Genomic DNA, 16238 nt, shown 5'->3' with positions numbered 1-16238 from the left:
GTCCAGCTAGGAACTGATCGTACAATACCCAATAGAGTAATCTACGTGCGCATGTATTGCGTGTACGTACACGAAAAATATTGAGGTTAAATTTTGTCCGGACAGCAAAATCAAATGGTGCGCTAGTGTGTGTACGCGAAACGTCATAAAGCTCTATAAGGGATTATCCCTTTTCTGTAATTTCAACATTTCAATCACCCGCCACTGTTCACTTGTCTGTGACGGGACGATTTTCGATTCTCACACAAACACACACACACAAACCCGTGCGCGACGAGCAGAGCAGCAGAAGAAGAAGCATTTCAGCACAACAAAAGTTGGCGAATTTTGGCTACAAAACGGTACAACGTGGGGACAATTTGCGTAAATTCGGCCACCGGAAGTGCCCAGGCAGCGATTGGACGCGAACGCCAAGGTAAGCGCACGGTTCCGGACCGGAGCTGGCCGTGGCCAGCTTTTTTGGAGGACTTTTTTCCCATGACGTTTTTTTTCTCTCCTTTCTTTCCTTGTCTCTCTCTTGCTGGTCGCACGCACGCACGGGATTGTGTGGTGTTGTCCCCGTCTCGCTCGGTTCCACAACAAACCTCGGAGCAGCAGCAGCAGAAGGCGATCGAATTTTAGGCAGTAGGCGACGGGAAGTTCTGCAGTGAAAATGTGCCGAGCGATTGCGGGTTTGCGACGGAACGATTACTGAAAAAACAAAAACAGACCCCGCGGCAGCAGCGGAAGAACCGCGCGCACACGGCAGATCGAAACGGGATTAGTTGGGTTGGGTTTGGGGGGAAGGTGTTACAACAGAGAGGGCATCATGGCCAGTCGCAAGCGAACGGTTCGCGTGTTTAGCCTGCTGGTGATGATTTTGCAGCTGGAAGTGCAGGTGCGGTCACAGCAGCAGCCGCAGCAGGACCACCCGACGAGCGGCGGAGAGCAGCTGAACTTTGGCGTTGGTGGTGGCGCACAGGATATGTTTACCAGTGCGACGCAGGATCTCATGGACGAGATGTTCCAGCGGGGTGAGGAGTGATTCAGCGGGGAGCAGGAGTGGAAAAGACCAGTCCCGAGCTGGTGGGAAATTTACTTTTTCAACCGAGCTTGCTGGACTTTGTCGAGCGCTCGATAGGTGATCCGCACAACCAGGTGGTCATTCTGATCAACCGACACAAGAGCCGCTCGGTGGTGCTCGGGTCCATTTCCGGCAGCACGCCGGACTTTTACAGTTCGTACTTCAAAGAGATTGTCATTCCGCCGGAGGGCAACACCAGCTTCAACGTGGTGTTTCTGCCTCGCCAGCTGGGAGCGACGGCCGGTTCGATCGAGATCCACACCTCGTTCGGGCTGCTGCAGTACCAGGTCAAGGGCGAAGGCGTCGAGTGTCCGTACCGGTTGAGGCCGCTGGTGGGGCTGCAGGCCCCGTTGAATGCAACGCTCACGCCGGAGATTAGCTTGTACAATCCACACGACACCGCGCTCCAGATTGTGGAGATCTACAGCAGTGGAGGCAATTTTCAGCTGGAATTGCCCAGTGGAGCGCAGGAAGGACCGCAAGCCTTGTGGGAGATACCGCCACATACGACGCGGAGTGTCATCCGGATACGGTTCCATGGAAAAACCGCCGGCAACCACACGGCTTACGTAAGAATCAAGATATCCGGGGGCAGCGAGGAACCCACGCTGGTGGACAAAATGCTCGTTGTGCCGATCGAGATTGAAATCTTCAAACATACGGGCCTCTACTCGAGGACATCTTTCCTGGACCTGGGCATCGGTGGGATGAAGGAGAACGTCACGAAGCTCAGCATTAACCTGACCAACTCGGGCGACACGCAGTTTTCGATTCGGCGCTGGGGCGCTCACCTGAGCGATATGGAGCTTATCAAGGCCACCAAGGTGCAGATTTCACCCCGCCCAGTTCCGACACGTGCTGAACATCGAGATCGACTGGACGAAGGTGGTTTCGGACCGGAAGAACATCAGCGGGAATTTTTCGTTGGATACGAGGAATATGAAGGCTTACGGGACGAGTCCTCCTACCACTACCATCGTATCCCGTTCTACGGACAAGTTCTCAAAGGCAAGCTAAACTACGACGCCGATGTGCTCAAGTTTCTCACGTCCGGCGACGCCAGCGAGCAGAACCTGCAGACGCCGCGGTTGCTGGTTATCCGGAACAAATTTCACGTGCCATTATCAATCTCCAACATCAGCGTACCTGAGAACTGCTCGCGCAACTTTCGCGTCGAAGGATTCCGCCCGAAAATCATCCAACCGGACCAGGAGGAAACGCTACTCCGCATGTCGCGGCTTCTAACGGACAACCTGAACCGTTCGATCGCCACCTACATCCGCCTGATGACGAACGTGACCGAGTACGATCTACCCGTGTACAGCTACACCGGCAAGCTCAAACGTATCCTCCCGTTCTCCACTACCACCTTCCGACCGCCCTCGGACTACGAAGCGCTCGATCTGGACGAGCGCGAGCTCAACTTTGGCATCCTGCCCATCGCGACGATCGGCGAAACCCTGGTCGCGTTCTTCAACGAAAACCCCGTGGAAATCGCGATCCGCCACTGGAAGGGCGCAATCACGTCGGAAAACTCCGGGTCAGCAACCATCACGGTTATCCTGCGCGGCTGCGGTCCACACAGCGGCGAAAATCTCATCTTTTGCCACACCATTCAGCCCAAGCACTGGATCGTATTCCAGGTGAGCGTGCAGTCCAGCTCGGTCGACAACTACCGGGGCCGGTTCAGCATCAGCACCGACTACGAGGAGATCGTAACGCCCATCAGCTTCACCACGGCCGTCGGCAAGCTGGAGCTGAATCGAGAGTTGCTGCACTTTGATAGCTGCTTTCCGGTGAGTACCTTATCACTACGCATAACTTGTTTGTTTGTTTGGATGTGGTCAAATGGTTTGAATTGATTGTGGGTTGCGATAGGATTGGCTTTAGGGTGAGGCGAATTTCTCACACACTATAAGAAGGGTCAATTGGGGGGCTCGCTGGTTTGATTGGGGAAGCAGTTAAACCTTTTTGTTGATACAACAAAATCTTATCAGTAACTTGAACCGCAAAATTGTGTGAGCGGAAGAAAACTGTGTTTTGTTTTGATTTTCTTGAGTCATAAGCTGTTCAAGTCACATCTACAATTAAAATACTCGAATTAATTAGTTGAAACAAACAAAACAAAATCACTTAACAAAGTGATTAAAAACAATATAAAAGAATAATTAGTTCTATCCAATTAAAGTAAAAGTCATTTGCTTATTGAATTTAGATAAATGCTGACCATAATTAACAACCATCATTACTTCAAAACACCAGCTCTTCCACGTGAGAAGCATTTAAAAGCTCTCTCTCATTTCCTGTCCATCACTATTAGAACAATCATTGAGCAAGGAAAAAAATGTCAGTTTAGTTTGTTGGTACACGTATCCTGCTCCCCCCGTCCAACACGCGTTGTCGACCATGACCTGGAAGCCACGTCACATCGCGCAAGCAGTGGTCGGTCGGTCGTCAACATTCCCGGCTGGGAAAATTAACACCCGGACATATTCGTCCAACCCCCAATAACCCCCCTCTAAAAATTTGTGTTTTTTTCCTCAGTATGGGATGCGAGTACGCGTGGATGCTTTTCCACGTTTTTACTGGGAAGTTGAAACAAATAGATCGATATCAACAAACAATTTGGTCGTACTGATGTGGAGGAATTGTTACTAGGGATAAATGAACTGCTCACCTGATGTCAATTTCAGGAGAATGGAGTTTGTTACAGGATTTTCCTTTGAGTAATTTATATATTAAATATATATCAAATGGTGTTTTCACGAAAGTAAAATACCTGGAATTTTAAAGAAACATTGCGTAAAACATTGATTGCACGACAAAATCTGTTTTGCGGACACCAAACGGCTTTTTATTTCAATATTTTCACATTTGTCTGAAGATAAAAAATAGCTGAAAAATTCTATGAATTCTTAAACATCTACAAACAATTAAACTCAAAATTAAAAATAAAGAACATAAAATAAATAACTGGAAATTGAACACTTAAAAAATTTAAACAAAAAGATAAAAACTAAACAAAAACAATAAAAACTATTTATAAATAAAGTTTATGTCGCCCCTTTGAAGTTGGCCTGAAAAATCAGGGGCAAAAAAAATATTTTTTCGAAAAACTTCAAAATTTTAATGAAAATTAAAGTTTAACCAACTGAAAACCAGTTAAAATGCATTTTCCCGCGTTTATAATCATATTAAGCATGTTTTAACTCCTTTGAAAACATTTTAAATTTTCATGAAATACCAATGTACAGTCCCACAAAAAAATTGTTTTTGGGGAAAAAAAATTCCGTCAATACATAGGGAAAATTCTCGTATGTTTGGCAGGTTAATCACTCGCTCCTAACTCCATCCAATTAGCTGATTTTCACTATTTAAACAACTAATTGTGCAAAACTTTTGATAGAAACTTGCTTGCTCACTTCTTATTGAACTATTTATCACTCGAGTTCAGTTGAAAAAGCTTTTAAATAGCTTAAATTGAATGTCAAAGTTCTGACCTGCCAACATTAGAGGCACGCTGGAATTAGATGCTGTTCCCCTACCTCGATATTTTCAAAACTAATGATTGGAAAGCAACTGTACGCCTGTAAAAGCATTTTAAAACACTTTTCCATCCAAATGTTGAAGCTTAGGCTTGTAATTTATTTTTTAATTTTTTCCAAAAAGTTTTTAAATAACACTTTTGATAGGCTATCAGATCCTGGAAAAAAAAATTTAATTAAATATGCCTTTATTGAACCTTCTTATAATAATTATATTTCTTTTATATGCTAAGTGGTAGCAGCCCAAGGGCGAATGTTGCGGATGATACCTCTTCAGTTGACGCTCAGGCGAGGAACATCCTGGAAGGAGCGTCACTGACTACATCCGTAGTCCTGTTAGATCATTCTTGATCAAGACAGTATAGCTCTGGTTCCTTGCGAGTGTCCTATTTTCTTACCTCCACGTTGGCTTGGTTTTCATGATGACCTACCTAGCTGGTGGCCTGTGGAAACGAATCGTAAACCTTTAACCACCGCGGGTCAAAGTCAGGGGGTAGCGAAGAAGCCGCCATCTTGGAAGTTCAGATAACAAACACTAAGAATCAGTATTATACATATTACTTTGGTAACACGAAGTGTGTTATCCTGGTTAAACTCAAAAGTATCATGCAAATGTGTTAAACCAAACTGAAAAATGTGTAATGCCGATTCTTAGTGTACGGGTGCGCTGTTTGATCGACCCAAAAAAAAAAAAGAAAAAAGTAAAACAGAAACATCACTTTTTTCGATATGAATTTTCAGCCAATATTGGGATGGAATCTCCAAGGATATGATAGAATTTACCATCAGCAACACAATTCACGTGTTTTTTCAGATATTTATCGTTTGAATTGCGGGAAATTTGAAAATCAAAAACCCAAACAATGATTTGTTATGGGCTACCATTTGACAGTTAGTGCTTTTGTTGTGGGCTCTCATTTGACAACCGTGCTAATGTCGACTGTTGTCAATTTGCTTAGGTCGGAATAGGGTCGCCATCCCCCCGGTCAAAGTCGAGACGGCTAAAAGAAAGGGGCGCGACAATGTATGAAAGAGAAGTGATTTGTGATTGTAGACGGTATTGTTTTGATTCGCAGTATGTTGAGTCAACTGCTGTGGATGTACCTGAAACATCGCACAACGGGGTTTCTCTTCTTTCCATTTGAGCTACCACCTATTTTCTGTTTATTTTGTTTCACTGATTTTCTAACGCGGCTTCTGTTTACTATTTTTTTTTTCTTAACTTATTTTTATTAGGTCCTTTTAGGTGCTGTGACCAGGTTGGGCCGAGGATCAGTAAAACAATATATTGCACACTTTGCACCAAATTCTCCACCCTTGCAAATCATAACTGCACACCAAATATTTGCACACTTGAAATCCTACCCCTTCTCCCCCCCGCTCGCCTAGAGTGGTGCGTGTCTCGACTGAGCTTTGTTGCTTTCGACCACTTTAGATCAGTTTCAAACTAGGGTGTGTGTCTTAGATAGTTTTTTTCTGCTGTAGTTTGAGGTGTGCACATTATTGGAGAGCTTTTCACAACTTGCACGGTTGTCTAAAAATCTCTGAAATCCGCAATATAATAACAAAAAAAAAACTCCTTAAATCCCATACTTGGAGATCATGTAACTGACGAGGGTTACTTGGTCCAAGCGGGTCTTGCAGGTCTTGAACCTGCCGATGTACTCGGAGAAAATCCCCCACAGCTCAGCCGAACTGTAGAGTACCTCCCCGGCTTCCTTCTCCGTGGCTCCACCGGCTCGGGGGCCACTTTGGCTGCTTCCTGCGGGACGAGGGCGATCATTGGATTTTCCGTCCGGAACTGCGCCCGGCAGCGGAGGGAAATCCGCCGGCGTAAACGTCGGAACTGCTGGACTCTGCTTCTCCGCTTTCCATGCCGGCGGTTTCGGTTTCGACGCCTGCTGGCGCATCCGGATGAAGTCCGCACGCTTAGGGCAGCTGCGGTCCGTGGCTTCGTGGGCTCCAGAGCAGTTGGCACACCGCTTCGGCTCGGCTTCTTGGACTTTGCACTCGTCCGTCTTGTGGGGACCCCCACAGTTGTTGCACCTGCCTTTCAGGTGACAGTTCCTGGTTCCATGACCCAGCTGCAAGCAGTTCCTGCACTGGGTCACGTTCGGCCGCTTGTTCCGGTAGGCCTCCCACCGGATGATAGTGCTTGCCACAACTTTCATTGCAGAGAGCTTCTTCAGATTGGTGTATCCCTTGGGAAGACCACAATGTACGGAGTTTCGTCCACGGTGGACTTTTCCTTCCGCTTGATGATATGCACCTCCAGCGCGTCCAGCTTCAGATCCCTCTTCAGAAGGTACTTGACCTCGTCCGGTTTCAGTTCATCAGGAAAACCACGAAGAACCACCCGATGATTTCGTTCGCTCCGCCGATCGTGGGTGTAGAATAGAGGAGAAAATCGTGACGTCAGAAATGAACTCAAATCACTCAAAGTTCATTTTGTGAGTGGCTTTAACATTTTGGCCTAGTTTGACAGCTACCTCGTTCCCAGGTTTTCTGTGGGTGAGAAAAGGAGGCGAATACTTTATGAAAATCATACCTGTCAAAATTCCTAGCCTCAAAATTTTGTCGCGAGTTGCTTTTCTCCTCTATAGGCAAGAAAACCGTGACGTAGCAAATGAACTCAAAGAACTCAGTATTCATTTTGTGAGTGCCGTTTGAGTGGTTTGACAGGTGTCAAATCGGGACTTAGCATTTTTTTTAATTTGAATTTGCTTCCGATTGCGCGAAACGTCATAACCAGAGTTTTTTTTCCGTATAAGTACCCGTGTGCTTGTCCGTGCTTCTGGCCGTGTTCGTGTACGTGCACCTGACCACGTAGGTGCCTGTTCCTGGTCGTTCCCGTGGCCGTGCTCTAGGCCGTGTCCTGGTTCTGACACCTGCCCGTTTTCGTGTCCCTGGCCGTATAGGTGCCTGTTCCTGGCCATTCCGGTGGCAGTGTCCTTGCCGTGTCCCTGGCCGTGTTTGTGTGCATGCGAAACGGAACAACCGGAACAAAATTAAAATTTTAAGTGCAAAGTCCCGGAACTGACACTTGTCAAAAAGTTCATTTGGTTGTTTCTCCTTTATTCCACTTTCTTCTTCTTGAGTAGCTCTTGCAACTTGTCAAAATCTTTGACAGAGAAGCAGGTCACCTTGGTTCCAAAGCGGGTTAGTTTTTAAATCGGTTTGAAACCTAATTTACAACTTTCCACTATCGCCACGAGCTTGTAAAAATCCGTGGTGTTCTTCACCACCAATGGTGGTTGCTTTTGTTTACCTGCCGACTGGCCGGGTGATGGAACCGTCGGGGCGTCCCTTCCTCCTGCTGGGCTGGCATTGTTGTTGTTTTTGTTATCCGCTAGCGGGCTGAACTTGTTGATGTTGAGCAGGGTCTTCTTCCGCTTCCGATTCCCGCGGACGGGACGAAAATCTTCCTCCTCGGAGGATTCTTCCACCTCCATCTGTCAAAAACTTCCAAGCACGCGAGATGACAACACGAGCAAAACACGTCTTAACATGTCGCTGGCTGGCGACTGAGTGGCTTCTGTTTACTATCCTCCATTTGATTTCGATTTTACTCATTTAATTCTCTTATTTCTCAACGCTTTTCCACTCTATTTTAACAGTTGATGCTGCTGTAACAAACTTTCTGCTTTCCCTTAATTTGGCAGCGATGTCAATTTTGTTTATCATGTGCCTTTTCTTTATTTATCTATTTGAATAATTTCTCATCTTCTCTGTAAATTGCCCTCAATACAATCTAAGCTTGTTTGTTACCTCTATTTATTAATTATTGTTAATTTTTTATCTACTTCATAAATTACTATCTTTCTTTTACTATTGATTCTTCAAATAGTATATTTCTTTCACTGTCCATTGTTTTCAATCTTCACCCTTTTCTTCAAACAAATGAGGTTCGAGCCCTTACTCAATTTTTGGAATGATCAAAGAATTAACACAAATATTACTATTGTACTTTTGAAAAACTTTTATAAAATTCTTAGGACCAAAAATTGTAACAAAACACAGCGACAAAAGTAATAGCAACATATAAACACGACTCAACACTAGGAATGATTTCAGGAGAAAACAATACACAGTAAAATAACAATTAGTTTTTGAATTCAAACTAAAATTAAAACAGTTTAATGAAAGTTGATAGGCACACTATTAATGGTTAGGCGCTTATACTTACATCTAACCCTACGTAATGTACCACCCCCGGCCGAGTTAAAATGCGTAACCGGAAAAGAAGGTGTGCATGCCTGGCACGAACACTCAAAGCGTGTTCTAGCGTGTTGCTCGTACTGACTCAAAGCAAGGGTGAGATGTAGGTGTAAGGGCAGTGCGTGTTCGTCGGGAACCTAGTGCATAAGATCGGTCAAGGCCCGTTCTTACACTGAAAATTGCGAATTGCGAACTATAAACTTGAACACAATTTATTAGAAAGACTTGAAAACAAAGTAAAATTTAGGCTTATATATTTATTATGATGATGATAATACCTCTTGCGATTTTTCATGGCTATCATGGTTTGTGATAACAATGCAGATCACTTATCGAATCATCATTTGATAGGTTATTGTAAGATCTTTACAAGTCTAGCTGAAACATACTTATTACTAATGATAGTGTTCTTTTTAACAGTGTAAGATCAAATTCCTGATTGGAAATTTATTTTTTCAATTGAAAAACCAGAAAAACTAGTAAAACAAAAAAAAGTGAATTCTAATAATATTAAATTCTTTTCCCAATTTTCAGGGCAAGCTCTGCACGCTGAACCTGACGGCGCACTCGACGTTCCTGTCGAAAATCCACGTGGAAGGCATCAAGACGGACGTGGACGGGATCGAGTTCACGGTGGAGGCCCGCCATCCGGTGATCCACCCGAACACGATCACCAACATAGGCCGACTGGTGTTCGACCCGAAGGTGATCTGCAAGACGGACTGCTACAGCAGCTTCGACCTGCTGTCGAAACCGTTCGGCGTCAAGTGGATGGCCACGCTGGACAACTACGAAGAGTACCGGAAGCTGGACAGCGAGAAGCTGCTGCACCAGCTGCGGCTGTACTCGGAGATGCGGCGTTCGTGGCAGAGCATCCGGTTCCAGCTGACGACGGATCCGATCCGGAAGTTTGAGTTCAACGCGACGGTCGATTTGGTGTGGCCGAAGCTGCTAACGGAGAACATTCACTTTCCGACACTGCAGATTGAGCAGGAGGCTGTCAAGTTGATCACGATCAACAATCCGTCGGATCAGATACTGTTCGTGCACCTGGTGCTGCACGACGTCAACGTTCACGGGAGTGACGTGAGCCAGCTCCCGCCGGAGATTCTGTCCAAGTGTGCGAATTGCAGTTTGAGTGAGGAGAACGTGTTTTCGTTTTCTCTTCGATTACGACGACATTTACGTGAATTACGTGAAGCCAAAGTCGTTTCTGAAGATTGCGGTCAAGTTTACGTCCCGGGTGCCGGGCACGTACTCGACGATTTTCTACATGCGCAACAACCTGACGCTGATCGATGCCGTGTGGATTCAGGCTAAGGCCGTGGTGCCGCAGTTTAAGTTCGGCAACCGGAAGCCGGGCTCGGCGACGGCGTTGCAGTTCGAGATTACGGATAAACATTTGAAGATGTGCACGGGGATGCCCGCAGAAGCGGACTCGAGCACGTCTTCGTCCACAGATGACGCGCAGTCTGCGCTTTCGATTCAGACGAAGCGCTCATTTACAGCGCGGAACTACGGGGAAGTTCCCATTGCCATTTCCGGCATTCGGGTGGAGGACATCCTGTGCGAAGGGTACGGCTTCAAGGTGCTGGACTGTGCACCGTTCGAGTTGCAGCCGAACGCGAGCAAAAAGATCGAAATAGCGTTCTCACCGGATTTCACCCTAGCCAGGGTGACGCGAACGCTCAACTTCGACACAAATATTAACTTTCCGGTAAATTTTACCCTTCTTGGGACCGTTCCGGCGCAAGGATTGGAGTCCTGCAGCATGAGCTTACCGCGGCCGTGGTTCGAATCGATACTGAAGATCGTGCTGGTGAGCGTGCTGTCGATTACTTTGCTGGGAACTCTGCTGGCTGCCTTCTTGGACGCGAACAAAGTGATCAAAGATCACATACTTAACCTATCGCGTGATCGGGGCCCGGTTCAACCTCCGCTCGATCTAAGGCAGATTGCCCTTCAGAGTCCGGTGGCGACGGCGGACGATGTTCCGAGAAAGCTTCTACCTCCGGTCCCGGCAGTGGCAACACCAGAAACAATCAAGGAAGTGGCTCCAAGAAGAAATCTGGTGGCAAATCCAACGCCAAAATGTCCAACGGAAACGCCGGCACGTTCAACCGAACGTGGAACGATTTCACGTCTAAGATCAAAGGGGGTTTCAGCTCAAAGCAAACGCCACCACCACCGACCGAGTCGACAGCGAACAAATCAACGGCGGCCGCATCCCCCGAACCCACGGACAAACGGTCCCAAAAGAACCGGCGATCAAGTACTCCTCCCAAGGAGGAACCCCCAGCCGTAACAGTCTCGAACAGCAGCAACTCTAGCGCCAAAGAACGGAACAAAGCATCGTCGTCCTCGTCGCCGCTAATCGAAGAAGATTCCAGCTCGACCACGACCGAATGCTCGGAAAGCTCCTCCTCAGCCATGTCCTCGTCGTCGTCGTCAGCATCATCAGCAAGAAAAGTGGCCATCGTACTAAAACCGCCCAAGTCTGCTGCTCCGGTGGCAGCGGCGGTGGCCACCCCTACCAGTGACTTAAAGTTTGAATCAAATTCAACGTCCGGTCATGCGAACAGCAGCAACCAAAACCATTGCATCAGCAACAATCATCATTATCAGCAACAGCCGAAGGTCAGTCAGCAGATCTCGTCATCATCATCGTCCGCTGCCGCTACGGCGGCCGCGGCGGCAAAAGCAAACGTCAAAAAGACCAAAAGCCTCCCGGTTAGTTACGAATCGGCCGGCTTGCTGTCCCTCGGGACTACAATCAGCCCCATCGCCAACCATCATCATGACTTTCAGCAGACTCCGTCGCCGCCCTCGGTGAAGCACGGCGGTGGCTCGTCATCGTCCTCATCGTCGACCTCGTCAACGGGCTCGTCGTCGGCCAAGGAACCGTCGTCGTCGAGCGTCGTGACGTCTGCGGCCGATGATCGACGGCTGCGCAACAGTAGCAAGAACAACGGAAACGAGAAGGCAGCGCGGGAAGGTGGAGGCGGGAAGGGCGCTGCCGGTGGCAAAAGTGCGGAAAAGGCGGCGCGGGAACACACGGGCAAGGAGAATGGAAACGCGTACGGCGGCGGAGATCACGGTGGCAAGGTAAGGGGGGTTGGGGTTTTTGGGGAGAAACAGGGTGGCCACTTGAGTTGTTTAAGCAACCTACCATTGCCAATTTGAGATTTTTTTTTTTTTTTTGGAGCGTGGCCATTGGCCAAAAATTTTCCCTTATCTGAAATTATATAACATATCATTCCTGGAGCATCATTTGAAAAGGGCGCATAAGCAATTTGACATTTCGCAATTTCCCAGGGAATAGGCTACTATTTTACAAAACCCATGGTAGCTGGGTAGTTCGGCTATTGTTTCCCATTTCGGATTTTGAGAAAAGGTTACCGGAAGCTAGAGAAATAGCAAAATAGTTCAAACTGGCATAGTATGGGAGACTACAAAAATTATTGCATACTTATTTTTACTTAAAACAGGAAATGTTAGAATAAAACACAACCCAATGATTTTTTTTTAAATATTGACAGAGTCACACAAAATTTTAAGAGTTCTTCTTTCCAATGCTTTTTGAAGATCAAAACTTGTTTGAAAATTTGATTTTCAAAGATAAGAATTTAAGAATTTAAGAATTTAAGAATTTAAGAATTTAAGAATTTAAGAATTTAAGAATTTAAGAATTTAAGAATTTAAGAATTTAAGAATTTAAGAATTTAAGAATTTAAGAATTTAAGAATTTAAGAATTTAAGAATTTAAGAATTTAAGAATTTAAAATTTAAGAATTTAAGAATTTAAGAATTTAAGAATTTAAGAATTTAAGAATTTAAGAATTTAAGAATTTAAGAATTTAAGAATTTAAGAATTTAAGAATTTAAGAATTTAAGAATTTAAGAATTTAAGAATTTAAGAATTTAGGAATTTAAGAATTTAAGAATTTAAGAATTTAAGATTTAAAGAATTATAGTATTAAATAATTAAAAAGATTTGTGTCTTTAACATTTCTCATGAAATTAGTGATAAATTAGTCTTATTAATATGATTTTTTCATTGAAAAAATCTCTTAAAATCAATATTGCTTCTAAAAATCAAATATCTCAATTTGCATGCATCAATTTGCATGACTAGGTAGACTTTTTTTTGGAGCGAATTCCTGCCGTTCTACGCATAATTGTCCCATGTCAGTTTTGGTCGATTTTGACTTTATGACATTTTTAAGTTTAGTTTGATATGTAAAAACGAAGTTGACTTTATAGCTGTCGGCCACCATTGCTAGTACCAACCACTAGTGTCTTCCTTTTTATCTACAAGGACTTCGCCGCCCTGGGCTCCTAAGTGTATGAAAGTATGGCACGGAGCGACGGCGCCGAATACCCATATTTACACAAAGAATTTTAGAGCGCCCGCCGCGGGATTCGAACCAGCGACCTCTGGATTGTGAGTCCAGTGCGCGGTCCGATTGATCCACACGGGCGGGTTTGATATGTACTTTAAGAAAAACACATAAAATCTGGTACTTTGTTCGGAAACTCATTAAAAACAACACCAAGTCTGTTTGTCCCATCGTTAAACTTCTACGCATAATTGTCCCACCAAGTATTTTCTTACACGGAATCATCAGTTTTACTAAACATTATGTCTTGTTTACCTTTTGTAAAGCAAGAGAATCACAAATAAAGGTGATAAACTGCTAACTGGGGTGATTAGGGACACATAGGGCGAATAGGAACCCACGGGACAATTATGCGTAGAAACACAGAAATCGGTCGAAAAATTTCAATCGCGTTTTTCTCAGTTGCACTTTTTTGAACATGGGACAATTATGCGTAGAACGGCAGTGTAATCATAATAAATCAATCAATTTTTTTTATCCTTTTTCTTTTGCTTGAAAATTTTAAAAAATATAGTCTGATTAAAAATGATGATGAAATGAAAAATTATGAGAGAAGTAATTTTTACTTCAATTGTCAAAGATTGGATTTTAAAAATTGACTCTATATTCAAGATTTTTTGTTTGATATCATTATTTAGATTGAAAAGGGAAACAATTTGAGACATTGGAAAAGTCGGGAAAATGACGGAAATGAAAAAAAATATTCGAGAAAAAGTTAAGAATGCAAAACTCTGTGGTTACCCTGCTTGTGTCCTAGAAATTTAAGAACATCGCTAACATCGATCTCTTTCCAGCACGAATCGCAGTCCAAAAAGTTCGGCAAGACGCCAGGTCGCGAGCGCAAATCCAACAACCAAGGCAAGAAGGGCTCCGGCGGCGGCAAAACGCTCCACAAAGCACAGGCTCTGCAGTTTTCCGCCTCGGGCTCGCTCACCGGAGGAACTGGCGGAAAAACGGGCGGCGCCCCGAACAGTGCCACCGCCAATTACTTCCTCTCGGGGAGTAACATTCCCTCGAGCAGTCAGCTGCCAGCACCTCCGAACGTGTGGGGCGAGAACCGGGCCCGGTTTAGCGATGTTGTGGCCCAGGCTGCACTGGATAGCAGCGGGGGAAGCGGCAAATCGGTGGGGAACTCTACTAGCGGATCTGTGTCGTCGAGTGGTGGCACCGGGTCTAGCGTTTCAAAGATGCTGAATTTCGATTTGAACACGCCGCTGGACCGCTTTGGGTCGGGTCCGTTGATGGTGAGTGTTCCGTCGGTGGCCACTTCGTCAGCCGGGTCTGGGAGTGCGTCCGGGAGCGCTCAGCAGAACGAGGTTAACAAGGTCGTGGTCAGTTTGTTCAGCAAGGCTCGCGAGGAGAGTGGTTACATTGGGGCCGAGAAGGAGCAGCAACCGGTGGCGTCGAGTTCAGAGCTGGGTCCGATTGGAACCACGAAGAAGTCTCCGTCGGTGACGCCAAAGTTTTGGGAACCTTTTGCCGGAAGCGTCATCCAAAGACCCAGCCAGTTGGGACTGCCGCCACCGCCGTCACAGATGAACGACCAGCAGCTAATCAACACGGACAGTTATTTCTCGCAGCCGTTTGGAGACTATGGGACAGGTGAGCACGCGTACCGTGGAACACAGCAGAACCGATCGCTGATGGACTTGCAGTCGTCGTCGTCGTCCTCGTCGCAAGTTAACTCCTTTGGAGGGTTGAACAGCCACGGAATGAACGCGGCGCCGGTCGATCCGATGGCCGACTTGAACCAAATGGTCCTCGAGCAGCGCGACTGGGACGCCAAGATGTTCTGGCAGGCTATGCAGAAAAACGAAGAACACAACCAACATCAGAACAACCTGATCGATTGGTCCTCACTCTGGACTTCTCCACCCGTTTTTCCCCATCAACAACAACAACAGCAGCAACAACAGCACATGAACTCTCGCTTGGCAAACAACTGGCTCGGCGGTCAACGCGCCTCACAGATGCCGCTGCGTGCCCCGCCCGGATTCTCTCCGGTCAAGCCAACGCCGCCGATGCATCCGCAAATGTCGCAGATCGCCCAACATCAGCAGCAGCAGCAGCAGCTGGTACAGAACCAGCATCCGCATCTGCAGCATCAGCAACAACAACAGGCGATGGAGCAGCAGCAGCAGCACCAGGATAACGGCACAGGCGCGGGACCGGCCACCTACGACCCGTTCCGAATCTCGATCTGGGCGCCGGCCGGCAGCAACGACGTCTGGAACGAGAAGAAGTAAATTGGCGCGCGCACTGCACTGAGTTTTCATTCTTTTCTTCTTCTTTTTATCTACATTTTTACCTCTTTGAACTAGTTTTACCTGAAACCGTAGATACTCAAACGATGGTTTTCATTTGAAGTAGGATTTATATTTTGTCGAGAGTTTTTTTTTTTTTGCGCTGTGATTAAACCCACTAGCAATCGTTTTTTTTTCTTATTTTGTCACTAATCTTTTTTTTTTCTTCGTTCATTTTGAATTGTTTCTAACCCACGCGTCTGTTGATTGGTACAAGTTTCTACCACACGAAAGTAATACAAAATAAACACATTCACAAGGAAGAACACACCCGCACACAGCTGGCAGGAACGATTTGTTAGATTCTGTTCTAGTGTGAATTATATCTACAAGCAGTTTCTTACTTTAGACGCGCCGCGAAGGTAACAGAAAGTGGAACCGTGTAGAATTCTCGTAGAGAGAGGCAAATAAACAGAGAAAAGTGTGCGCAAAACAAGAAGGCTTGAATTTTTTTCAGTAGTGCAAAAATTAAAACCCACAATTTGATTGGAAACTACAAAAAAGAGAGTACAGAATAACACAAAAACCAAAACACGCAGAGCACACAAACAAACACTGACAACATTTGCAAATTATTCAATATTTAAAATAACTTAAACGCGACGAAAGAGGTGGGGAAAACGAGATTGAAGAGATGCTAATATTAATAATTTATCGTATGTACACAAAACTGCAACCAAGCACGCGAATGCGACAATTGGACATAAGG

The 16238-nt window shown here is 45.6% G+C and overlaps 1 protein-coding gene across 1 annotated transcript; it reads left to right on the top strand.

Moving 5' to 3' along the window:
• The first annotated feature begins 251 nt into the window (after window positions 1-251).
• LOC6043726 (transmembrane protein 131 homolog) lies at window positions 252-16032 on the top strand. The gene is given in 9 exon segments (XM_038251675.1): window positions 252-415; window positions 598-1018; window positions 1021-1911; window positions 1913-1976; window positions 1979-2859; window positions 9361-9983; window positions 9985-10811; window positions 10814-11931; window positions 14021-16032. Coding segments are annotated over 8 exon segments (6066 nt in total). The 5' UTR covers window positions 252-415; window positions 598-808; the 3' UTR covers window positions 15473-16032.
• Window positions 16033-16238: the final 206 nt, after the last annotated feature.

The sequence above is a fragment of the Culex quinquefasciatus genome, chromosome 2 (genome assembly GCF_015732765.1).
Source record: "Culex quinquefasciatus strain JHB chromosome 2, VPISU_Cqui_1.0_pri_paternal, whole genome shotgun sequence".
NCBI classification, from domain to species: Eukaryota; Metazoa; Arthropoda; class Insecta; order Diptera; family Culicidae; genus Culex; species Culex quinquefasciatus.
Note: the sequence above shows the minus strand (reverse complement) of the source record. Positions and strands in the feature narration are given on the sequence as shown.